Here is a 27,464-nt window from a genome sequence, read left to right on the forward strand (position 1 = left end):
GAAGACATCCTGATGCATCCTGAACGGATTGCTCTCCATTCAGAATGCAGGGGGATATGCCTGATCAGTTCTTTCCCGGTATTGAGCCCCTGTGACGGAACTCTATGCCGGAAAAGAAAAACGCTAGTGTGAAAGTACCCTCAGACCGCCCTTCAAAAAGGACATTAAGCAAAGCATTGGAAAACAAACATAATTCCTAAAGTCAGTGAAGTTACAGAATTGGTATCTAAAAACTACATAAATGAACATATACATGCAACAATCAGGGGGAAAAGAGGTATTATGGAAAGAAAAAGGAGGACATGGCTGACTTACTACCCAAAATAAAAATCATATACATAATAGATGTCGAGGACTAGTCAAAACAACAAATGTGACATACAAATACGAACTCACAGTAGAGGAAGGTTAATAACTGTTTCTAAAATGTTTCTACTTTGTCTTTATTTTCATTTCTTCTTTAATGTATTAATTTTCTTAATTTTTTTTATTATTATTATTATTATTATTATTTTTTCTTGAACTAATTAACGTACTTGATCAGTAACAATATAACTGAGACCTAATGTACGTAGAGTTAACCAAAATGCATGTAATAAGTATTATTCACATGACCTGTTAACAGCGAAATTTCGCTTACTTTTACTGTACTATTGAAGTATGTAAGAATTGTTTTCTTTAACAATGAAGAAAAATATAATAAAAATTTATTCTGGAAAAAAAAAAAAAAAGGACATGTATGAGAGAATTCCTGCAGACCAGGCCCAAGTCCGGAGAACCTCTGTCTCCGAGACTACAGCTGCCACAGGAGCAACTCTACTACCAGAGTACCCCTATAGGAAAGAGAGACTAGTAATCTTAGAAGGTCTAGAAACGTTCAGGCCGTGTAAGATGACATTGGGAAGGTAGTCACTTATTTACTGCAGACTCAACTGCAGGGAGAAGGACTATTGCCTTCAGTACCAACCACATTTTGAGACAGGCTGACAATCTGCATGCTACTGTGAACTGGGAGTACTACTACTACAATCATCTCCACTACCAGTCCTCCCATCCTCGCTTCCCTTCAGGGTCACTGCACATATTGGTAAATTAATAGGAAAATTAAAACACAGATGATAAGTGGATGTAATAAAAAGTGCTCAGGCTTACAATCTCCCGACCGATCTGACATAAGGTGTGGACAACTAGCACTGCCCGCTGGGTGCTACCCAGTCAACCATACCACGCGTGGCAACTGATATTACGTGGATGTACACCTTAAGTCTATAGAGTATAGACATTCCTTAGAATTAGCCATTAATATTAGATGGCTGGAGTCTGACTCACGGTAACTCGCCAATTAACCAGATGAAGGGGTTGCACGCTCCGGTGAGTGCAACACCCTCTTCAATGAGCTAATTATCGGGGGTGCCAGGAGCTGGTCCCCTAATGATCTGATATTGATGGCTTATCCTTAGCTTCAAAGTTTGCAGGTAAAAATTACCATTTTAAGGCAAAATGAAGACCACCTTTTACACCAGCCTATAGAGCGGCAGACACTGCAAGAGCTCAGATTACTCCCTTTACTACTGGATACCTTCAATAAGTGTACGTGGGGCTCCTACCTACTCACATGACAATGTGGATCAGTAACCGTACAGATTGCAACATTTCACTGTAATAAAACACATTATATGTACAGAACAATCTGCTGCATTAATAAGCTCAAAGATAAAGATCAGGAAAAGTAATAATGTTTCATCTGCCAATCAGCTCCTCACCTATGCAGAGGTCCACGTGGGGTAATAGTCTCAGGGAGATAGTCTACCAGTGGTGCCCAGCATCCTCCGTTGCAGGGCATGGGCAGAGGCTGGGGCTGGTTACTCTCTACTATATTTAACATCCAGCTGATATAAGGAGACACCGGGTCATCTAGAAGAGAGAAGCAAAATGTTATGAGTAACGTATTGGAATGGAGACAGCCAGGATGGGACCTCCACACAGGGCAATTTCAGCCCCAAATAAGTGCCGATTAACGACACACAAGTTGATAGGTGCAATTTTAAAGGGCCTTTCATACGGCCTGATGCAAACTAAACTGCACTACATCCCGTTGGCAACACATCCCTGTTTACATTGGGTGATGGCCACAGGGAAAAAAACAACAATTTATGGTGCCCCATAAAAGATGTCATCACCTGAAAAACAAGGGTTCGCTTGTTTGCTGAGAGATCAGTGGCATGTTTACATGGGGCAATGATCAGGAATCGTTCCCAATTACAGACGCCTGTAAAAGGGCCCTAAGAACAGACTAAAAATTATTCTGCCATTGATATATGATCACTATAACCACGTATAGAAGAACATGAACGGTTTCTACTAGTATGAGCATTAAAAGGGCATTCCAGTTTTAGCAAATACACATTCATATTCTTAAGATAATGATAAGTTCTACAGATTTCCAATTTACTTTCATCAATTCTTCAAAATCTCTGCTTGTCGTCATTCAACAGGAACTCGTTTACTCTGAGCAGATATTGATCTGTCCTAGTCTTGATGCTCTCAAAATAAGAAAACAATATAAAATATTGCAATTTGATACCTTTTAATGGTTAACTAAAATAAATGATGGTCTAAGGCAAGCTTTCGAGCCTCTGAGGTCCCTTCTTCAGGCCAGAAATGAAAAATTCTCTGAAGAAACACGGATATACACAGGAAAGAACAGAGAGGTGGAGTAATACATTGCAAAACACCAACAAACAGAGGGATGGTCTTGGACAAAGAGTCCTTAATTAGTTTACAGATAAACGATGTAAAAGGTTGTCTCTGAGTTTATGTTCTTTCCTGCGTATATCCATGTTTCTTTAGAGATTTTTTTCATTTCTGGCCTGAAGAAAGGACCTGAGTGTTTCTCTTTTTGAGACCATCCAGACTTCTCACTACTGGCTAAGGCTACTTTCACACTAGCGGCAGACTGTTTATAGTGGACTTCCGGCGGCAGGCGTGCACTAGGGGCAGCACAGATCCGGCAGGCTGTTCACCCGCCGGAGAAGGCTGACGCTAATGTGAAAGTAGCCTAACATGGCACCAAACCTTTTTCTTTTGATCTGTCCTGGTCATGTGATGGACAGACAGCACCCAGGAACGTAGGAAAACTATCACTTTTTATTATACAAGGAATAACCTGTATTTGCTAAGATCAGAATTTGGCAGTTTTCACAAGGTCGTGAAATGGCAGTGTCCATTTTGCAGACCGCGGATCCATAAAACACATGCACCAACCGTGTGCACCCTGCATCGCGGTGAGGACCCACTGTCTTCAATGGGTCCGCAATCTGCAAGATGCGGCCAAAGACAGGACATGTTCTATTTTTTGCAGCTTGAAGGCACGAACCTGAAAGTATATAGAAGGGCTTCCGTGAGTTTGTGTGTGTCCTCCGCACCACAAAAGATAGGACATGTCCTGTCTTTGGCTGCATCTTGTGGATCCATTGAAGTCAATGGGTCCGCAATAGTGATGAGCGGGAGGTGCCATATTCGATATTTGTCTTATATTCGTCTAAATCGAATATTCGTCGTTATTCTATTTATCGCGAATAATATGCGATTTAATTATTCGCATATTGCGATTTTTTTTTTTTTTTATAAAACTGTATAAGGCAACTTTCCGATTGGTTGGCTTTGACTATTGGCTAATATCTGTATTTTACGAATATTCGCTATATTGCTATATATTCTTGTTTTAGAATATGACGAATATTCTAAAAAACTAAGTTATAGCAATATAGCGAATATTCGTAAAATACACATATAGACTGCAATTTAGCTAATATAGTGCTATAGTTATTTTTTTAATAGTGTACATTTTTTCAAAATCTGAAGTTCAGAAGCGACAAAAAAAATTTGAACTATAAAAAAAAAAGATTATAGCACTCTATTAGCTAAATTGCAGTCTATATGTGTATTTTACGAATATTCGCTATATTGCTATAACTTTGTTTTTTAGAATATGACGAATATTTTTAAAAATTTAGTTATAGAAATACAGCAAACATATTCGTTATTTACAATATTAGTCTTTTTTTTTTTTTTTTCTTCAATCTATACTGTTTTTCCACATTGGCATACTCCTCCCCGACAAGCGTCCCCGTCACCATGGGAACCCTGTGGGTTAGAATATACCATAGGATCTGAGTTTTCACAATCTCAGGGAAACTCAGATCCGATGGTATTTTCTAACCCACAGGTGTTCCCATGGTGACAGGGACACTTGTCGGGGAGGAGTATGCGAACAACTGTCCAGATTGGAAAAAAAAAGGCGAATATTCTAAATAACTAATATATTCCCTATATTGCTATATATTAGTTTTTTTTAATATTCGTCATTTTTTTTCCATATGAAAACATGATTCCTTCCTGCTTAAGTTGCTTGTGGGCCAATGACTCATTGACCCACAAGAAAGAAGCAGGGAGGAATCATGTTTTCAGATGTTAAAAAAAAAGTTGCGATACTCGCGATTAATATTCGCTATTCGAATATTCACGCTCAACACTAGTCCGCAACATAATGCAGGGTGCACATAGCCAGTCGTGAGGTCTGCAAAAGGGACACTGGCGTCACACAGTCATATGAATACGACCTTAGGCCAAGCTAACATCACCATTTAGCTTTCCATTCTTCTGATCAGTCAGAAGAAAAAAAAAAAAACGGATCCATTATTTTAAGCATCAATTATGATCAGTTTGCATCAATGTGTGTCACATCCATCAGAGATAAGTTATTTTTGAAAGGGAGAAAAAAGTACTTTTTGAAGGACTTTTTCTCCCATCAAAAATAACTGATCTCTGATCATACCTGATGCTCAAAATAACGGATCCGTTTTTTTCTATCTTTCTGACAGGTCAGAAGAACGGAGAGCTGAACGGTAATGCGAACTCGGCCTTGTCATTTCATATTGATAATCCAGTCTTTCAGTCCTTAGAAAGAACCAGTTGCTTCATTGTATGATAAGACCTCCTACTCAAGAGGCCAATCCGACCCTTTAGGCCAAATTCCAAAACAATTTCCTTTACAGTTGCTGTTTTTCATTGCCGCAGCCAGATGTGAACTGGAAGGGGAAACCTAGGAAGAAACAGACACAAGTGGCAACAAAAACAAGATGCAAAAATGTGCTCTCACTTTTATCATCATCATAGGATCCTCCAGAGCTGTTGCTGTATCTGGACTCCAGCCTGGTATGAGCTCTGATGACGTTCCCAAACCTAACAGGACAAACAAAGCAAAGCAGCCTGAATATTAATGGAGTCTCTTGCAAAATACAGTATTCTGCTCAGAAATTTCTAAAGCTTCTCTTTTTTGGCCCGATTCTTTTACCAGTCTGAAGGCCTTTCCAATGCAATCGAGAGTCACAGAAATCACCAATGCTTTCAGGTGCGATTTGCTTTCCCATTAGATTTTCTTTATAAGGGGTTGTCGGGCCTAGGAGGCAGCAACCCTAATGGTGATAACCTGTGCCCAGTTATAAAAACAAAAACAAAAAACCCTGCCAGCCCGAAAGTGGTCCTTGTCCACGGAGGTCAATCACTGGTCTCAGTGGTCACATGTGCTTCAGCGGCACGTCACTGCTTGTGATATACTGTTGTAGCACATGTGACAGGACCAAGCTACTTCATGTGCTTCCGAAAGCAGTCGAGAATGTGGCAGCTGCCATTTTGGCTTCTATAGGGGCATGAGGTGTTGGGTGTCCAGCTGGTCTGCGGTCTGTATTTACTGTACTGTTTCCATGTGATATACTTCTGTGGTTTTTGTAGAATTTTAGGCATACACATGCCTTTATATTACTGTCCATGCGTGGCAGCTTAGGGGGCATGCACTCTCTCAGGGGACGTGTCCTTTCTACTGCAGCTGGTGGCAGTTGAAGGATGGAACTGAGCGTGTGTGTCCACCTCAGCGATGAGGACAGAGAAACTGGAAAAACAGCAAACAGCAGGCGGCGCTGTGCAGATAGTGGCTATACCAGGGATCAGCAACCTCCGGCACTCCAGGTGTTGTGAAACTACATCTCTCATCATGCACATTTGATTGGCTGTTCTCTTGCTCCCACAGAAGTTAAATGATCACTCTGGGAGTTGTAGTTTCACAACAGCTGGAGTTGCTGATCCCTGGGCTATACTATACTCACTGGCTATATTACATTTGTAATTACATCCAATTACCAAAGTATTTGGATCCATGTTCTGGTATGAAAAATGTAGAATATTTCCCGTGGGACAACCCATTTTAAATAAATTTGACTGTTTAGTCTAAGGGCTCATTAACACGGTACACAGGGCAAGGATTGAGAATAAACAGTTTGTTCCTGATTACTGCCTGATCAGCCCATGTGTCAATCGTTGCTCTGGATGGGGATGAACAATCACAACTATGATCGCTTATTCCCATACAGACTTCTTGTTGTCAGCACATTCCTGGTTATACGGGATGATGTGCTGGCGACAAACGATGATTTTATGTGCCACATAAATGATCTGGTCGGATGATCGGCAGCACATTGACACAGGACAGTTGTTGGGCGCAATCCCAAATTCGGCCCTAGCCCTATATACATATGTATACAAGAAATGATGTCAGCCATCAGACTGGGTGCCCGGCGAGATCTGTTTCTATGAACAGTCTGGAGGTTCTGCATGTCTAATGTGATAAGAAACTATAATATTTACACAGAAATATTTCTGAGCAAAAATCTTCTTGGTGAGCTTTAGTGAAAACTACCATTTATGGTGTAGATGAAAAACACGAATGCTAAAAATCTCCTTATATAAACAGTTTCTATGTTACCCACCATAAACCAGTTAATAACAATGACAAATACAAGCTCTGATTAAAAAGAAAAAAGAAAAATTAAAAATAACATTTCGAGTGTGAGACAAACAAGCCCAATGGTGTATTTATAGTAGGTATCATGGCGGTCCGACCCCCAGAACGAAGGGACTGTAGGGCACCATCTCCATTGTTTACACAGGTATGGTGCCATATATATGGGTGTGGGCATGCCTGGTTCTGGGGCTCTCCCCGTCTTCTTCATTGTTTACACAGTCAGAGTATCTACATATGGGTGTAGCCATGCCTGGTACCATAGCTCAGTTCTCTTTGAACCCAAAAATGAACAGACAGTGGGGCACTGTCTCCTTCACTGTTTACACAGGCAAGGTGCCATATACATGGGTGTGAGCATGCCTGGTGCTGCGGCTTAGTCCCCTTTGACCCCCCAGAATGAAAGGACTTTGGTGCTCCCTGTCATGCCTAGTACTACAGATCTGTTCCCTTTGACCCGACCGTGGGGCACTGTCTCCTTCATGGATTACACAGGCACAGCACTTTACAACTGGGTATGGTTGTGGCTGGTACTGGAACTCAGTCCCCCTCGATAACCCAGTCCGTGGCCATCCCTGTCACCTTCAAAGGTGCCGAGCTGCGGTATCTGTACAGCCACTCATATGGAGCAGATGACGTACCTGTGTAAAAAGTGAAGGGGCTGCAGAGCTTACTAGAGCACCATGGCCCCTTCATTCAGCAGACTGGCGGAGCTCACAACAATATAACACCGATACTGTAAAATCCTTTTAAATAAATCGCAATGACTTTATTAGGTTCATAAACTGAAGCAGAATTACATTAAAAAAAAACACCACCAACCAGTGAGGGAAACATCAGAAAAGCACTGATAGCATCTTGCTTTACAAAAATCATTAGTCACTTCCTTACTCCTGAAATTAACCGTATTAATGAAACATCTGGACATTCAGACTTCATCTGTAATATACAGGCAGGCGGCCTGAACAAGGTTTGAGGGTATGGAACCATTCCAAACCAAGAAATACTGAACACACCGCGCTAAGAAACAATGTATAGAAGACAGCTCTCAGAAGCATCTGAAGGGCTGGGTGTGCTCATAGTGGCAACTGTGCCGGTTTAAGGGTTGTTCCATTTATTTATTTTTTTATTTCATCCCCCCAAAAACAGTGGTACCTGTAAAGAAATGTGCTCTGAAATGTACCTGTTCCCTGCTGGCTCTCAGGTTGTCTTCACTGGACTTCATCTGTCCAGTCCCCATCTGTCAACTCCTGCACAGATTAGGGCAGGTGCGCCGCTGCTTGGCGACACATAACTTACCTGCTCCCCACCACTCTGTGCCCGTTCCATGGCTCTCAGCTGTCTTCACTGCACTTCTGGTCCCAGTCTGTCAACTTCCACATGGATGAGGTCATGTGTGCCGCTGCAGCCAATGATTGGCTTCATTGGTGAGGTGTCCTCAAACAACACGTCAGCATTAGGTCACGTGCCTCATGGGGACATGTCACCGATCTGGCCAGTCATTGGCTCCAGCAGCACACCTAACCTCGTCCATGCAGGAGTTGACAGATGAGGACCAGTAGTCCAGTGAAGACAACCCGAGAGCCATGGAGCTGGAACACAATGGTGGGGAGCAGATGAGTATTAATTTCTTCACAGGTACTGCTGGCTGGGGGGGGTATAAAAAAAAACTGGGTAACCCCCTTTAAGACCAAACTAACGCAACACGTTTAATTTTTGATACCCACCTGTCATCGGATTCTTTAGCCATCCTGCTGTCTTCCAGATCAGGGAATCCATCTTGTCCAGCAACAACGGTATTACTGCTGGAGGTTGTGCCTGTAAATCAGCAGAAACAACCATTAGGAACACCAGTGTCTACAGAGGACTCATATGTGATGCCTTCCTTCGGAGGTATAATCCTCTGTTGTGAGGTTTTCCCAACGTACACCTCAGTATAGTCCACATTGTGTTAATTTTCTCTGCAGATTTCACTCCTTTGAGTGTAAGGGGTTAAAACGCGCAGTGGATCTGCAGTAAACTCTATGGCAGGCCTCTTTCACACGTCCGTGTTGACATGCATGACATGATGGTCCGTGCAAGATCCTTGTTTGGTCTAGATGTCCATTTTTTGCCCTCCATATGTCATTCGTATTCCCCGGACACTGCTCAGCTAAAAAATTCATTTCCAGAGCATCTCCTACCAATAATCCGTGAAAATCACAGAGAGAGAACATGAATGGCATCCATGTTGTGTCAGTGGTTTACACGGACATGAGTATGGTCCACATCAAAGACCAAAGCAGTGCATGTCTCTGTGGTTTTTTTCCACTGACCCATAGTCCGTAGAACAACAAAGCTGTGTGAACACACAAAAATCCGTGGGTACGTGTGCTGTCCATGGAGCACACGTTCACCATTCACTGAAGTGTGAACAAGGCCTTATAGACGCAGATTTGTCTGTGCATTTGTAGTCATATGTAGTTGTCTATGTGTTCCTTGACCTACTCATAATGTGCTCACATTCAGTTTTCTATGGCAATTCTCTCCAGATGCCAAATAATACAATATTCTTAGTGGTGATAGATTTTTTTTTTCCTGCCGCTCTGAAACCAGGAAGCGATTCGGGTTAAGCCACGCACTCATCTGCTGCAGCGATATCTTGTTTAAATCAGTAGAAAAAAAAATTACCCTCTTATCTGCTATTGATCTATAAGGAGGAATGCGCTTTATACAACCAAGTAAAAAAAAAAACGGTGTCAAACTACTTATCTTCCTTGTAGACTTTCTATGAAACGGCTTGTGTGTGCTGGAAAAGAGAGCGCTGAATTTCCCAGAGCAAATATGCCTAACCAGATCTCAACAAGAATAAAACCCTTGTAGGCACAAGACTTTCTTCTGCTTCTTAGATCTTTCTCTTGTGCTACAGAGCACTTTATAGTTAAAGCTAAAAGCACATGAAGGAGCAGCTAAAAAAATAAAAATAAATTCAAACTTAAAAAAAAAAAATCACAGCTCAAAATGTACCCATTCCTTACCAGAGGGAACAGCGGAGGTCTTGTTGCTGGCGGTGAAGCGATAGAAGGGAGGGTTATCACAATGTTGAACTATGGGATTCACAGGATCAGTCTGCTGAAGCTCAAAGAGAAGCTCTTCCATCGTCTGGATGGTGTTATTTCTGCACAAGTAGATTGCCACTTTTTTGATCTGTAGAAGCAGAAGTAAAATGATTCTGCGTGGCGAGCAAAGTCTAAATTTCTTTGTAAATTAAAAAAACTACTTAAAATAAAAAAAATATATGTACATATAAAAATATATTAAAAGATCTTACATAAGGCAGTAGAGTGGTATCACTGCTGACCCCACATAGACTGATCAAGAACTGTAACGTTATACGGAGGTTGTTGCTCCACTTCTCATTATTGGCCAAGGCGTTCCAAGCATTTTCCACCTCCTGGCCTGGCACCTCGTCCCCGTACTGCACAAGAACAAAAAATAAAAGAAATCAGATATACATTGATATTTTATACTGAAATAAACTGATGGCTGAGCCGATTATTAATATTAACAATTGGAGTTGTATCTTAGGACATGCACACGTTATAGAGAGAGGTCCCTCACATGGGATGCTTCCCTCTACGAGCTAGAGCAAGCAGCTTCAGGGCTTGTTCACTTGTCAAATTCTGACGCAGATTCGCAAATTATAGAACATACCCATGAAAGACAAAACTACAAATATATAGACAGGATGCGCATGTCTTGGAGAGATGTCTTCAAGTTGGAGATGACTAGCCAACATCTGATGTGTTACAGGTTTGGCCAAGGTTCATTCGGTAGATGTTGGAGAAAAGGATCAGGCATTTTGGATTCACCATGCCCCATCCTTTTGTCCTCAAGAGAGATAAACAGCCACCAAAGGCATAGAGCTGCCTGCTCCCCCTTCCCCAATGAGATCACGTGCATGCTAGGACATATACGTGTGTGGGGAGGTTGGGTAAAGAGCAAACGGCCAAACAAGTGTTAAGTGGAGAGTTAAAAAAAGGTTTATGGCCACCTCTCCAGTTCAGGCTTTAGGTCTTTAATGTCTAGTGATCACATTTCAGTAAAAAAAAGACAGGCCTTTAGTAGGTCTCCTCGATTTAAAGACACTTCTACAATCTTTTGTTCAGGTGATGGAAAAGTATCTGTAACTACAGGTGTCATGCCAGGCTTTCCTAAGCTGTACACATGTGTAGATGCCATGCCTAGTGTGTGCTCAGGTTATTACCTTTGCCGTCATGTACATGAGATTATTAAGAACCAGGGAGGTGGCCTCTGGAGATCCCCATCCATTTCCTTTGAGCCCAGAGGTGCTAATTGGTTCTCCATCTCTATCAGTGATTTCTTCCTCTGGGGTACTGGGGCTGGAGTCCGGAAGAAGTAGTCTACTGTCCACCAGCTCGATGTTATGTAGCCATGGCAGTAGGTAGGTGAGCATGATCTGGCGTCCATTAGGATGAGTAGTTGGGAATCGCTGGCTCACTTCTGTTAGTGTTGGAGTCAACCAGTAAACACAAGAAAGCTATTAGTCATGGCAGCACGTGCTCAGTTCTTCTCTTACATGTCTAAATCATGGTAATATCTCATATCACATTAAAAGTTGAAATATTTTGGGCAAGACCAACTTCTTCTGTGTACATATTCCCCTTCGAATATTGTTCTACACTTTGCATTTCTTATCTTCTAGCTTGCATTATACTTATAACCTGAGGATATCTGTAGTCCGCAGAACCCCTTTAACTCTTTGGTAAGAAAAAAAACACAAAACCACCACAACATACTTTTGAAGGCAACAAATGGTACCACAACTCTACTTCTACAGACTTGACGTAAGCATTCAGAACTGCAGGGAAATTGAGCAGAGGACGTTTACTATGAAGACTATATTCTAGAAGCCAGGCTTTTATCCACGATTCCAATAACATCTAAATAGCCCATATTATTTGGCTCTTTTGCAATTCTCTCATTATGAGGCAATCAAAGCAGCCTTTACTGGAAATCATTTTAAACATTTACATGAAAAAAAATAAAAAAAGTAATGAATGCAAGTGAATAAAGTGGTGCTGGGACATGCAGTACCAGAGCATGGTCCTCCATGTTAAAAAAATATATATACAAAACACGATGCACTCGATTCCATTTCACACTAGTCAAATATTCAGCATCAAAACCCCAGGATATAATAAGCTAGTGTCCCCATATTCACCTGGCTTACTATGTACTTAAGTAGACCTTTTCATGAGGGAATCTAGCATACCCAGCCTTAAAAATTTTTAGATTATTTTTTTTTTAACATTTCAGACTTTATTAAATAATAGATTGACAAAATCTATAGACAATCTGAACACCAATCATAAATGCCCCTAGAAAATAATGTACAAAACCACACAAATATCAGCAACATATTCTGCAGAGCCACACACTGACTATTAGTCCACAAAGGGTCACACAATATAAATGCGTTGTCCAGTGCCATATCAATTTTTAACCCCCCAGCAGGACCTGTTGGGTGAAGTTTACTTGATCCCTGATGCTCAGTTCCCAGCTTCTAGGGTCCAACGTTGTCTTCTCTGGACTTCCGGCCCCACAGGTAACAATCCAGACAGGGGATTGCATTGCCTCTAATATACACGTTACCGCTGTGGCCAGTTGTTGGCTTCAGCGACAAACATCAGGCATGGACGGGGGTCATGTGCGCTGCTACAACCAATGACTGGCCGCTCAGGTGATATGTCCCCCCAAGCAGCATGTGACCCGCCACGGGTCACATGTTGCTCGGGGGGACATATCACCTGAGCGGCCAGTCATTGGTTGTAGCAGCGCACATGACCCCCGTCCATGCCTGATGTTTGCCTGCAGCACTGGAAGTCCACAGAAGACAGCTGTGGACCCTAGGAACCGGAACCAAGTGTTGGGAGCAGATAAGTACTAGAGATGAGCGAATTTCGCGCTTATGAAATTCATTCATACGTTTGGTGGTAAAAGGTGAACTGCGTTATGGATTCCGTTACCACGGACCATAACGCAATTCTATGACGGAATGCATAACGGAATGCCTTTAGAGGCATTCCGTTATTCATTCTGTCATAGTAGAAGTCTATGGGCTGCAAAACGGATCAGTCTCGTTTCCGTTATGCAGAAGAGGACTCCCCTGCATAACGGAACAGATCCATTTTGCAGCCCATAGACTTCTATTATGACAGAATGAATAACGGAATGCCTCTAAAGGCATTCCGTTATGCATTCCGTCATAGAATTGCGTTATAGTCGGTGGTAACGGAATCCATAACGCAATTCACCATTTACCACCAAACGAAATGTGAGAACGAATTTCAAAATATGAAATTCGCTCATCTCTAATAAGTACGCTTCACCTGAGAGGTCATGCAGAGTTAAACAGCTTTATGGATCTGGAAAACCCCTTTAATTTCCCTATCTTAGGATGAATCAATTTCATAGGAAACCAATAAACCTATTACCGTAATTTAGGAGTGTGGGAGGAAACTAGAGTAACCTGAGAAAATACACGGGACTTAGAACATACAAACTACATGCAGATGTTGCCCGTGGTCAGATTCAAATCCAGAAACCCAGCATTACAAGGTAACAGTAAGGGTGGTATTACATTACCCGATATACCGGCAGAATGAGCTCCGCTGGATGATAAAACATGCATCGGCCTTGTTTGCACTGGCTGATTACACAGGCTGATGCAAACTCCAGATGTAGTAGAGTTAACACTCATGCTTTCTGAGACGTGTTATCTAAACTAAATGCATCAGGCAAACACCTTCAATTGCTTTTCAGTGGCTTTTGTCTCAAGATAACTCGATGAGTTAAGAAATTTGAGTTAAGAGTTTGTGTGTTAACCCTGCTACATCTGTAAATCTGGGAGGAAGGATGTTGTCGTTCCTCTCTCATTCAGTTGTATTTATTATCAGCAGCACAACCCTGACTACACAGGGAGATGTGCTGCTGATAATCGGGCATGCTTCCAATGAAAGATGGCCATCAACCGACAAGCCAGTTATCGTGAACGAGCATTCCTATGAACGCTTGGCCCTAATAATTATTATCGATTATCGTGCAGCCTAAATAGGGGCTTAAATCAGGGTACTAAACATACTTTTTTCTTAGTAAATATATATTGGTCTGCTTTATACATCATTTTCATGGTTAGAAGTTAAACCAATTATCTACATCACTGAGCCGTCTTGGTTCTGAGCAGAAGGAATTCTTGATTCATTATCTGGACCACCCAACGATACACAGACCGCTAAATACTAAGTATTACCTGAAAACAAGGGCAGAGTGAGCTCAGGATACATCCGTGCCAGCTCGTTGGATAACCGGATTAATGAAACACTATATAAGGGTGGCAAAACCCCATGTGTCCCATACAGGATACTTCCAGGCTTCTGCTCTGCAACTTTCTTAGAGTATACAAACAGCTTTCCCTCAAGAACCTACCGAATGAATAGAAACTAAATTAAATTACCTTGACAGACCATATACAAAGATGCAACCGTTTGCTCCTTAAGAATCTATATACAGATGTAGTAGAATTCATTTTACTAATTCAATGGTTACTGTACCTGCAGTACACCAGAACACCAAGTGATAAACTCAGCACTGCTACATACACATATATAATTTCAAACTAAATCTTTCAACTCAACTTTCCTAGCAGGCCGTTTATGCAGATTTAGTATTTTCACATTTAGAACATGGGAGCTGTCATCTTACAACAGTATTTTTATTTAAAAAAAATGGGACTTTTATAGAACAAGAGATCATTTTGTAGTTCAGGAATGGTTTGAAGAACATAAAGAGTTTAACGTGTTGACTTGACCTCCAAAGTCCCCAGATCCCAATTAGACTGAGCATCTTAAGGGCCCCTTACATGGGCCAAGATTCTTAAAGATAATCCCTAATGAGCGTTCATAGTAAATGTACCACTCATTACCCGATTCATTTGGTAACCCGATCGTTTGTGCGTACACAAAAATTGACTTTTGCCAGCAGCAGATCGTGCTGTGTAAACATAATCTGCTGTCGGCAAACAACAAGTCTGTATGGGGAAGAGCGATGGCATTAGTGATTGTCCTCCCCCTACTTTAGAGGAGTCACTTACCCATGGGGACCTTTTCTACAAACACCCTAGCATGGCCGTTCTCACGGTGGTCATTAAATTTACCCGATTTCCACTAGCTTCATCTCTGCCCTAGCAAATCATCAGGTCTCATCTGGTTGAACTGGCTGCATTGGTGACGTGTCTCATGTGTCAGGTCACATGACGCATGGGTGACATCACTGCTGTGGCCAGCCATTTACGCGGTCACCGGATGCCGACGTGGGGATACATGGGACCTGCAGAATCTGCAAGGAAGCTAGAACCCAGTGGTGGTGATCAGGCAAGTACGATTCCCACTGTGGGTTGGTCATATGGAGCTAAAGGCTTACTGCCAGATACCACAGGACATCTCCATAGGTCTTGCGGCATCTATACCTGAAAAAGTCAGATGTTTTGGTGGCAGGAGGGGGACCTGCACAATATTAGGTTTTAATGTTATGGTTGATTGATGTAGAAGACATGTGGCCAAATCGTAAAGATTAAAACTGGACCCTGATCATTCTGCTGGGTTTTGCTACCCAGGACAGAAGGGTCTTGAGGATGTTTCTCCTTCAGTGTTCCTTCCATGACTCTTAAGGCCTCCATACACATTAGTGGTGAGAACAGTGTGCTTGGTTGACAATCTAACCTGTATGGAGACCTCCCAACTCTCCCCCAGATCCTTTTGTTCTCCCAGGTGATCGGTGGCTCTGTCCTCTCTCCCCACGGACCAATGCATACATGCTCGGCCGAACAAAGCGTGTATGTGGGAACAATGATTGATATTGCTCAATCTGCATAAGAACATCTCCTAACATGCTGGAGATCATTGAGATAAACATACAGAAAGAACAGATGCTGTTTACAGGGTTTGATGACCTACCAGACCTTCCTGACAGTCCATGCCCACCTATAACCTTTAAAAATGGCAGGAACAGGATACATTGACTGATTTTAGTGACTTTTTGTACTTGCCTGCATTAGCTGCACCGATATTTCATAGATCTCACGGTTTGTATCAGACGCCTTGAACAGAACCAAGTTCAGTAAACTGACAATGTCAAAAGGATAATTCCTAAAGAAAGACAGAAGGACAAGATGAAACATTTTTATACAAAGGGTCATGCGAAACAGCAGCCAAAAGTGATAAGATAATAGGAACCAACAAGCTCATTATAAAATGCTACATTTGCCGAGCGGCCCATTAGCTTGTCCTTGGAAGAAGAACATTAATATTCGGCCTCCAAGTGCTTCTAAGAATCCTATAATCCCTAGATTTCATTTTTTACTTTCCAATAATAAGGCTGTTTTCTCTGTGTAACTCATGGACAGGAAAGCAATAGATAAAAACTGAAAAAAATCTGAAGAATCCTCCAAATTTGGCATCAACAGAAAAAGTGAATCTGGACCTTCGGTAGGGAAATCTTCCAAACTGTAAATCAGTTTGGCTTTAATTCTTTGCTCTATCCAGAAACATGCAGAAACATTTTTTTAGTAGATAAAAAAAGAATAGCAATTTCAACAGCATTTTCTATGCAAAGCTAAAGCTAGTCGGTAACTTTTGTACATCGTGACACGGCATACTACACATAGCAGCTAGGCCATATTGCCCTGAGCTCCTGTCCAGCCAAGAACTAGTTTAGTCAGTAGGGGAGAGGGAGACATGCTTCTATAAGACAATTCTGGCGGCGTCTAATCCACTGGCAGAAAAAGATTGAACAAAGTGAGATTTAATATGCCCAATCCTTAATTCCTGCCATCAAGTGACAGCGGGAGGTCTCCATAAATTTTTTAAAAGATCTGTCAACATTAAAAGGCATCTGTCAGCAGATTTTACCTACACTGTCTGACCTGCTGCATGGGCGCTTGGCAGCTGAAGGCATCTGTATTGGTCCCATATTCACATGTGCCGAGAAAAATAATGTTTTATTATATGCAAATGAGCCTCTAGGAGCAACAGGGGCGTTGCCGTTACACCTCAGCTCTCTTTGCAAATGCTGCATCCTCTGCACTTTGATTAATAGGACCAGCCAGTGAAAACATAATTACTCCTGGCCCTATCAAAGTGGAGAGGACGAGCGGTTGCAGAGAAAACAGAGCCTCTAGGAGTAATGACAACGCCCCCAGTGCTCCTAGAGGCTTATTTGCATATAATAAAACATCATTTTTCTCAGCAACGTGGGCACATTTTTCTCAGCCTTCAGTTGCCAAGTGCATATGTAACAGGTCAGCCAGTGTCATAGGTGCAAAGCTGCTGACAGATGCCCTTTATTAAAGGCGTTTTCCCTACCCTTCCATCTATGACATAAATGGATCACACAACCACTCCTCCAATCATCCTCCACCAGTGAACAATGGTTGGATGAGGGTCAGCAGACAACCTTTCTAGATGCTGGTCCGGATGCCAGTGGTGGGATCTGCATCTATCAGACATTTATGGCTTATACTTTAGCTATACTATATATAGGCAAGTCAGAAATACCACTTTAAGCTTATGTAGCCAAACAATGCATGATAAAATGCTCAAGTCGGCTTATGACTGTTGGGTTTTAATATTGTCTAGATCAACATAACCTTCACTTGTGGCCAAATAGATGATTACAGAGGATGTCCAGAATAGCAACTTTTAGGAAAAAGCTAAATCCGTTGGCTTCCTCAAGTCACCACTAGAGGGAGTTTAGGAGGTAACTCTCTACTGTTATAAATTGAACTCAATTACAAGACAGTATACATTAAGCTCCTGAGCTCCCTCTAGTGTTGACTGGGAGCTGCCAGTGAGTAAATCTATGCAGGGGATAAAAAAATGGAGCTTGGACATATAAAAAGTTATCTGAAGTTATTTTGATTAATTCATTAGCGCTGAATTTTGGAACTACAGATTAAGCAGGGTTAACACACAAACTCTTAACTCAAATTTCTTAACTCATCGCGTTATCTTGAAACAAAAGCCATTCAAAAGCAATTGAAGGTGTTTGCTTAACGCATTTAGTTTAGATAACACGTCTTAGATGTATTTCTGGAGAGTAATAATATTACAGGCTATAGCTACTAGAGAGGGGTCGTTGATCCAGGGAGTTATTCTGATTGCCTGATTGGAGTCGGGAAGGAATTTTTTATTCCCATAAAGTGGGGAAAATTGGCTTCTACCTCACAGTTTTTTTTTTGCCTTTCTCTGGATCAACTTGCAGGATGACAGGCCGAACTGGATGGACAAATGTATTTTTTCGGCCTTATGTACTATGTACTATAAAGCACGAGTGTTAACTCTACTACATCCGTAAGTAGAATATAATGAAAAAAGGAGGAGACACCCTCTAAGATGACAAATATCTGGGTAGGACTTGATGGATAAAATGATCCAAAATAAAAAATCTGAATGCTCATCCACTTAGGCATACATACATGGATCTATGGCCACTTTTACGCATCAGTGTCTAGTTCTCCCCTTCATTTTGGAAGCTTTTTTATTTTTGGCCTCATCATTTTGTTTGCTCGTTACCTTGAACACAACAGTGGAAAATAAGGTCACTGGTTTCTTTGGGAGTTGAAACACTAAGTCTTCTTAGTGTGACCAGGAGGTCTGGCATTAGAATTATTGTAGGAGGCCAAGCACAAAGGAATGTATGACCCAATAGCCTATAAAACACTAGAAGTACATAAACTGAGCAAACGGCAGGAGAAGGAGTCGGTACACAAGAACACTACATAGACACAATGCTTTGAATGTCGGCTAGCTAATCCGCATCCAAGTACCCCACCTTGGTAGGTGGCCAAGAATCATTTATTTGATGACCTCACTTAACACTTTTTCTTATTGCATTTTATTTTCACCTTGCTACTTAGTATTCATTCATCCAACTACAGCATTTTTTTGTGTAGACTTTTCCAAAACGACTTTTTCACAATGAAAACCCACAGCAAAGTATACTAAAACACATTTGGGTGGAGTTTTAAAAACCCCATACACATGCAGTTGAAAAAAATCCCCTCCAATCAGCTGTTTGAAAAGGCCACGAGCTAGTGCGAGTGATGCGTCCTCCTCAATGGTTACTTATTACATGCGGTCTACATTCATTAACCCTTTTAATGAATTAAATAAAAACCAAGGCAGCTCCTGTAAATGGTCTAAAATAACAAAAGATACTTTTCCCTGTTCTCTCAGTGCTGCCCTTCCGCTGACGTCATCTTCCTGGCTGCAGCAGTGACGTTCCATGCACACAGGTCACCGTGCAGCCAATCACTGGCCTGAGTAGTACATGGGACGTCACTGCTGAGGCCAGTGAGGAGGACCAGAGCTCATCCCTGGAAAAAGCAGGTTAGAATTGATGCTTTTATTTTAATTCATTTACAGGGGCTGCTCGATTTACCTCGGAAAACCCCTTTAATCTACAAGTCCTAGTTTGGATGGTACTGTCAGATGATTTGTAGTACAGATGTCCATTCGCTATAATTGGGTCCCATACGTACTAACATTGTTGATGGTAAATTTGAGGCATTTAAGCCCTGCTTCTGGGCATTCCCATTTTTTTGCCCGGACAGCCCAAATTTGCCAGAATTTTCTGAGAAAATTAGGCACAGTCCTTGCAAATTTGGACTGTTGGCATTAAGAATACCAGAGCTGTCCTTTGTGTTGTACAGTATATAAGTGTCTATAGAGTCCTTTAGGATGGGTTCACAGAGGGCATTCCCATAGGACCCAAATCTAACAGATGCCAAAACAATAGAGAACGATAATTCCAAATGGTCAAACATAGTAACCCCCCCCCCCCCCAACATCCTTGAGGAAACTTACACACCAATGCAAATTCTTTTTTGATATATTCTATCCTTACAAATATCCAGAGGCGGACTGAGAACTTAAAGAGGCCATGGAAAAAAATGTGGCACCATGTTGTAGGCGGGTCCAAATTGACAGAAGGCGGGGCAACAGAAATACAAAATACTACCTCAGCAGAACCACAATGCTGTCTAAATTAACTAATGCTGAGAGAATCAGCTCTTTATGTATCTGGATGGCGTGCAAGAGGAGGGCTTGGGTGTCCCTCTGGGCATCGACCCACTGGGAAATTTCACTGTAGGGTCCATGGCCAGGCCATCCATGCAAATCTCTCTCCACAAATGCCCCTTTACTGAGCAGCTCTACTGTAGCGATCATACGTAAGCAGCTGCGATATCGGGCAATTCTTGCCATCTAACGCCAACTTTAGATGGATTCCCCTTTGTAGAAAGAAATATCTTCTGAGGGATAAAGCAAAGGCAACCTGTATGGCAAACATCCGGACACCTGCAAATGATCGGCCGTATGTAAAGCCCTTATTGTGGGAACTGTATTTTCTGAGCTTTTTGAGATTACGGCACTTGTGCCTGCATGAGAATGAAATAATGTTATTCCACCAGCATATTAATAGCTGCAGGAGCCGCCTCTTAGAAGCCAGTGATAAGAGGAAGTCAGCTGAGGCAGATTAGGCCTCCCTGTGACTCTCCGGAATGCTCAGTCACTGGGAAATCAAAATAATCAGGTTCCCAAATGGTAACCTGACCCTCTACTAGAACAATCTGCCCGGCCGCATCAGCACATGCATGGACGGGGACAAAGGAAGGTCAACTTGAAAAGGACGCAAGTGAATTTTTCTCTTCGGGAACAATAAGCCCTGTAAAGTCACCAATGCATTGTGAATAACAATTAGTTCTATACTTAGATACAAAACTTCCAGAATACACCGTCAGCATAGTAATGTAAGCTTTACGTTACTGGTCAGCAGCTGCCAGGACATATTGGGGTCTGCAATTTCCGAACAAAAGTTTGCACTGACTTCTTTATGAGGGGGTTCACATACAGTAGATTTTTAATGGCCTTTTTGTGCAATTTTGACTTTTTGGTGGCATTTTTATTTTATTTTCCCAGCTCCAAATATTAGGGTACTTTCACACTAGCGTTTTTCTTTTCCGACATAGAGTTCCGTCATAGGGGCTCTATACCGGAAAAGAACTGATCAGTTATAGCCCCATGCATTCTGAATGGAGAGCAATCCGTTCAGGAAGCATCAGGATGTCTTCAGTTCAGTCTTTTTGACTGGTGTGTAAATGACGCTTTTTCCTATAGTGTGCAAGCACGACCACCACTGATGGGTTACAGCGTGGTCTGTTAACCATGGAAACGAGCAGTGCATAATGTGATGGAAAAATAATTCCAGCCAGCAAAGGAATCATTATGGACAATCACAATACATTAGTGAGTGCCTTGTATTAACTTCCTCTACATGATAAATGCCATTTGCTGACGTGAGACAACCCTTTTAATGATCTGACGCTCTCAGCATTAATTAATGCTAGGAGCATCAGCTGCTCTCATGAATTCAACTGTATTGCTGTCTTCAGGATGGTGATACAGTTGAATACTCTGGCATAGGTGGTAGTATTTTGTGCTGTACTGTGCTATTTGGTTCTGCTGGGGCAGTATTTTGTACCACACTATGGTATGGCTGGCCCCGCCTACTTGTGTTGCCCTAGTTTCTTGGAACTTTGACAACATGGAGTCACTTTTTTTTTTTTTTTTTTTCCAGGGCCACTTTAGGTTCCCAGTTTACCCCTGGCTGAATATTCCCTTCCTTACTTATGCGACAAGTCACAGCTCCTTGAGTTTATTTGCATGCAGCCAACATCCAGCGATCACGATACACCAACTGGGGTGCACGGCTGTGGAAGTCCAAGTGATATGTGTAGCTAATACAGAGGTATCCCCCCCTTTAACCTCTTTGTGACCGAGCCCTTTGTTGTCTGAATGTTACAACTTTTGTATTTTCAAAATAATACTTACTAATGGTAAATATTTTTTATTTATACTTTATATTCTTCCAAAAAAGGAATATGGTGGCTACAGGATGGTATTCAATACTGCTTCTTTTTTTATACTGACATCTACCAGACAGACTGCGGCCCAAAACTATGTTTTGGCCTCCATCTGGCTAATATAACCCTATGGACACGTTTAGTATGTACATTGGGAGCTTTTCCAGTTTACATTGAGAGCAGCATCTATGGCAGCAAAAAAAAAAAGATATCCATGCGGATAATATTTGACAGACCAGCTACAGTATAACTGAAACCGTGATTGTATCTGATTATATGTACCAATAGTCATTGTAATACCTGTTTCCACAAACAGTGGCGATAGCTTTAAAACACCCAGAAGCGAGCTGGTAGGATCCAGTGTAGCAGCGATCAATGGCCCAGTTGAAAAGATTAATTTGGTCAGGGTTAAGTTCCAGCAACAACACGACCACTTCACAGCCAAGCTGGTGAACCTAGAAACATAATGGCATGGAAACGGCAATATTATTTCAGCCATCGCACCATAATTCATGGATATACCAATGGCTTTAAATTTCCCAAGAGGTAGTCTCGAAAAAATGTCCCTAGAGTGAGATAATAGTAAGGGGGGGATCTGGGAGATAAATTTTAACACAACATCATAAAATGTATGCACGGTATCATCATTACTTACCCTCATGTCCTGGCAAGCCAAGATGTTGTCCAACCATTTGTAAAGATATCCGTCTGGGGACAAGCCCACATTATCGAAAACTGGACCACAGCAAAGAACAGCGGACATGGCCTGGCCAAATACACAGAGTCAAAACAAAATATGGTTGCATTAGACTGGTATCCCAATTCATAAGCATTCAAGGTTACTTTGGGGAAGATTTATCAAAACTGAACTGTAAAGGAAAACTGGCTTAGTTAACAGTAGGTAACGGGGTGCCAACTCACAGAGCCCCACTGATGTTGTCTTCTGATGACTCAATTAAAGTGGTACTCCCAAATTACAACTTGGTTAGTCGCTAGGGTATGCCATCATTTATTATCGCTGGAGGTCCACCATTCTCATTGGACCACCAGTGATCCTGAGAATGTTTTTCTCTGCACAGTGGTGCTCCCACTTTCTGTGCCAGGGGCTGCAGCCATCCCAACTCGCTTTTATGTTGCTGTGCTACAGTTCCGATGCACAGTGGGTGGCCAGGTAGCGCTGCTCAGGGAAAGGATCGGTGAGGGCACTAGAGTTTGGAAGCCCATGGCATATTCTACAGATGGGAAGAGTGCCTTACTTTACCAGAAGGCCTATGGAAACCCACAGATAAAAATGTCCTCATACGATCACCAGTTGTACCAAATGAGAAACTTCATGCATCAAAAAATCGAAAAGAAATACTTCTCTATAAAGACACGGGAACAGACTCAATTCACCTTTAGCGCAGAGTATTGGTATCTTGTGATCTGATGATTTCGGTCACTGTAGCGGTCCAGAGGGGTGAACATGATGCTGAAGGGCCCAGCCCACTGGCTGAACAGGATAAAGAGATGGTGCCGCAAACTTTGCTGCGGGAACAAAAATCTCCGGTGGTGAACTACAAATAAAATAAAGAACACAGTTTTGGCTAGGAGATTAAATATCCACAAGTATAACGCAATGTCTAATTATTTACAGTAATATACATTACAACATACAGTAACATATTCAGGTCTCTTATTATGGGAAGGGCAAAATATTTTCTTGTTGTTCCAATGCATCTAAAATTAAGAAACTAGACACTCGAAATCATTTTAATTAAATCTATCATTTTGAATCTACAGATCATATAGAGACCTAAGTGTCTCCATGGTAACAGACTACAAATAAACCCTGTGTAGTCTGATCCTAGAGTGATACTTTGTGTCTAAGAAGGAAGTAGACTGCAGGAACAAACTACAGAGGGTTTAATTGTAGTCTATTATTATGGAGACACATGGGTTTGTACAGGAACAGGACAAAAACTCATAATCCATTTTTAATACTGCTAGATGCACAGTCAGTTTTTATTTTAGATGCATTGGAACTATCAAAATGAAAGTGAGGATGGACTTTCCCTTTAAAGAGGACCGGTCCTCTCTCCTGAGTCCTGACATGTCTGTTTTAGTAACTATTTGCATTCCCATTTAATAACAATTCTGGAGCATTTTTTCATATAAGTCTAAATTGTGCTAAACCTCTATTTTTTTCCTATTCGACATGTGTGAATGAATTACCCGCAGTATGCAATAAAGATCCAACTGGGCGTTACCAGTGGGAGGTGTGCCCCTGATACTGGCAGCATTGATTGGATTGACTATGCAAGGACATATTCCCAACTGGTAACACCCATTTATTGCAGACTTCTAGCAATTCATTCATAAACTTCTAGAAGGAATGAGAGAAATGGCCCAACCTAGAGATGCATGAAAAGACCATCTAGAATTGATAATAAATGGTTAATGCAATTAGTTACTAAAACAGACATGTCAGGAGAGGTGACAGATCCTTGTTAAATCAAATTGTGACAAATGGAAAAGAGCTTTGCCAAATAGAGAACCTGTTATGGGTTAAATGAAATCCTCCATAAACAGCACTACCCTCCAAACCACAGCTGTACCTGGCACACACTGGATCAGATTGGCTATCATGGCACTGAAGTGAGCTCTAATGTCTTTAAGAATTTCAACTTCCTTATCGTTTTCAGCTTCCAGAAGCATCCGTGTAAGGTCCACGTACTCCAAGAACAATGCCCCAAGAGCTAAGGTGTCTCTTTCTAAGGCACCATTAGTGCTTCAAGGAAAAGAACAAGAAAAACATTACGGTAAAATGGTAGAAAAGACTTCCAATAAATTTATGATAACGACCACACAACTTACTTGTCACTTATAACGCCAGCATCAGCCAATAACTCAAATATCCTTAAAAGCTGCAACCTCAGTAGGTCTCGCCGCTCTCTACGTTTCTTGTTCTGCAATTGAGAAATGGTAACCTCTTAATATATGCAAAACGCTTCATTGTTATAGGCTTTTCATTGACGAGAATCTAATGCCAATTTGTCACATCTAGATGTTGGTGTAGAATAATGATATAGGGATTTTTGGGCTCGAGTGGGCTACAGACCCCAAAAGTCAGTTTGCTAGCACCAATATCACATACATTAGTCCAATGATAAGCCCTACTTCAGAGATTAACTATTTACTTGTATCCTACTTCATGGTGGTACTTTCAAATAACTGCTAATTTCATATAGACCCTGGGCATAGGTGAGACATAGTAATAGTCCTGGTGACATATTTTTGGGACTTCCTGTCAGTAGCAGTTTAACTACCCTACTAGACTCCCCGAAAATGTGAAAGTTTTTGCCTATCTGGCACTATGTGGGGGCACTCAGGCTGGCAGTGTTTATGGGGACAAGCGACACTTTTAATGTTGGGAGTTATGGGGTGTGACCAGTATTTCAAAAAGCTAAAAGTTTTCTATGGTGTGCTCTTCTCATTTAACTTCTAGACTGTCCCTATATTCTCAGCAAATATAGATAGGATATACTTTTGGTTTTGTGCACAGTTGGGGACTAGTTTCAAAGGACAGCTAAACCAGAGCTACAAAAAGTGGATTCTACCAAACATCTCACTGTATCTCAGATTCCTGGTAGAAAAAAACACTGTGGTTAGGATCTGTTCATTTCATGTTAAGAGCCCATAATAAGCTCCCAGAATATACCCCAAATGCATCCTTAAGGCTCTATTTCCCCAACAAAGACCAAAACATAGTCCTTTTGGACTTTGTTAGGTTGATAGATCTGCGAACAGTTTTTTTCTGATGGATGTCTCCCCCCCTTCTTTTTCTTAGTGTCGGAAATAGCAGCAGGGAGGGGGAGGATGTTGTACACTGCAGATCAGAGAGTGGAGAGAGGGAAGTAAATACAAGAGAAACTCGCACAGGCCGTAGATAAGGGGGAATGGTGAAGACAGCAGCATCCTAGACACACATACAGCATGTATTACTGGGAGGGACATGGCCAATTGAGAAATGTTTAAAATTAGGAGCTAGGTGCAAACTGAATATCAAGGGCTCCGAAAATAAGGATTAAAGATCATTTTTTTTAAATCATCTTTTTCGATCTCAAAGATGTCCATTGTTTCTAGACTAACCTCCGGTCTTCGTTCCAAGGCTTCTTTCATTAGTGGGTGAAGTTCTTCTACCAACTCCCTGCAGGTAAAACACAGCACAGGCAATTCATTTTAAAAACTGGATTCAAAATAGCTGTGCCACACCTGTCAACTAGTTATATGTGTATGGCAGGTCAATTCCATTCACCATAATGGAGCTGAGTGCAGTAATAAGTGTGGTGCGGTTTCTAGAAAAATGCAGCTGTTTTTTTTGTTTGTTTTTTATTCTTTATAACCCCTTTAAATAAATGGCTGAAAAATATTACTAAATTACCAGGCTTCACATTTCTGTGTAAGCTTTGTGCATTTCAACTATGTTTTTATATCATTGGTCAGTGGTTATTTTTGGCCTTGGATATGACAGAAATTTGGCCTTGCAAAATCGCAAGGCAGCACAAATAAGTAGCTTTGGCCAATGGTAGAAAATAGCCAGAAACAAAGCAGGGAATTCACAACATTTGCAAGGGAATGAGCATTATTTTTCTCTAATTAGCATCTACTGGGATGCTGTGTCAGGCAGTCAAGGCCGTTCTTTTTCACAGCTATGACCCTCCCATAATATTAGATTATGTAGCAGAAATCCAAAGCTAAACTCATAAATTAAGGATTATAACTATTGTTGAGTGAATCGAAGTATCAGAAGTGGATTTCAATCTGAATTTCAGGAAAAATTTGATTCACCACAAAGCCGAATTTCCTCGAGCTTCGTGGTAACTAATCAATTTTTCCTAAAATGGTGGCAGAAAATGAAAAAAAAAAAATTATACTCACCTTATCCACTTGATTGCAGAGAGGCCGTCCCCTCCTATCTTGATTGAAGAAAACCAGCCAAAGGACCTGCTGCAAGTGTGATGAACTCACCACATCATCTTGAGACTTGAGCATACTGAGCTTCGGATCATGGATCCGAAGTCAGTTCATGCAAAAACCTCAATTTTAATGCGGTCTCTGTACAGTATTAAAATGTATTGGCTTTGTGGAGCCAAACTTCGTTTCACCCGAAGTTGAGTGAGACTTCGGTATTCATTTCTGCATCTTTAAAAACATTTAAAATTAGGAATCTGAAACCGGGTTTGGTACCGAATTCACTCACCGAAGTTTCGCGTGACTTTGGCTGAAACAAATTTTTTGCCTACACGGAGGCAATACATTTTAATGCTGTATGGAGACAGCATTAAAACCAAAGTGTTTTAATGAATCGACTTCAGATCTCCGATCAGAAGCTCGATTCGCTCAACACTAGACATCACGCTCACTGCAGGTCCTTTGGCAGATTTTTTTCAATAAAGACAGGAGCAAACGGCCTCTCTACAAGCAAATGGATGAGGTATCATTTTTTTTTCTTAACCCCTGATTAAACCCTGAACAGCTTAATGTGAATCACAGATGCCGCGATCAGCATTAAACGTGGCATCTTAGGGGTTAAAGAGGCGAGCGATCACCGTTCCCAGTCATTGCACCCATTCCATACAATGGAAA

The 27,464-nt window shown here is 41.5% G+C and overlaps 1 protein-coding gene across 7 annotated transcripts in view; it reads right to left on the minus strand.

Annotated features, from left to right (window-relative positions):
- FRY (FRY microtubule binding protein) overlaps positions 1-27,464 on the minus strand; it is a 264,523-nt gene that overhangs the window by 64,550 nt on the left and 172,509 nt on the right. For all 7 annotated transcript variants that reach the window (XM_044284644.1, XM_044284646.1, XM_044284645.1 and 4 more), the window contains exons 24-37: positions 25,968-26,025; positions 24,693-24,784; positions 24,434-24,606; positions 23,232-23,392; positions 22,492-22,602; positions 22,137-22,291; positions 15,963-16,062; positions 14,169-14,340; positions 11,103-11,359; positions 10,167-10,313; positions 9,874-10,042; positions 8,584-8,674; positions 5,162-5,244; positions 1,764-1,914 (exon numbers count right to left, since the gene is read on the minus strand). In XM_044284644.1, the coding sequence (XP_044140579.1) occupies positions 1,764-1,914; positions 5,162-5,244; positions 8,584-8,674; positions 9,874-10,042; positions 10,167-10,313; positions 11,103-11,359; positions 14,169-14,340; positions 15,963-16,062; positions 22,137-22,291; positions 22,492-22,602; positions 23,232-23,392; positions 24,434-24,606; positions 24,693-24,784; positions 25,968-26,025 (1,920 nt within the window). The remainder of the gene's footprint in view (positions 1-1,763; positions 1,915-5,161; positions 5,245-8,583; positions 8,675-9,873; positions 10,043-10,166; positions 10,314-11,102; positions 11,360-14,168; positions 14,341-15,962; positions 16,063-22,136; positions 22,292-22,491; positions 22,603-23,231; positions 23,393-24,433; positions 24,607-24,692; positions 24,785-25,967; positions 26,026-27,464) is intronic.

Source organism: Bufo gargarizans, chromosome 3 (assembly GCF_014858855.1).
Source record: "Bufo gargarizans isolate SCDJY-AF-19 chromosome 3, ASM1485885v1, whole genome shotgun sequence".
Classification (NCBI taxonomy): domain Eukaryota; kingdom Metazoa; phylum Chordata; class Amphibia; order Anura; family Bufonidae; genus Bufo; species Bufo gargarizans.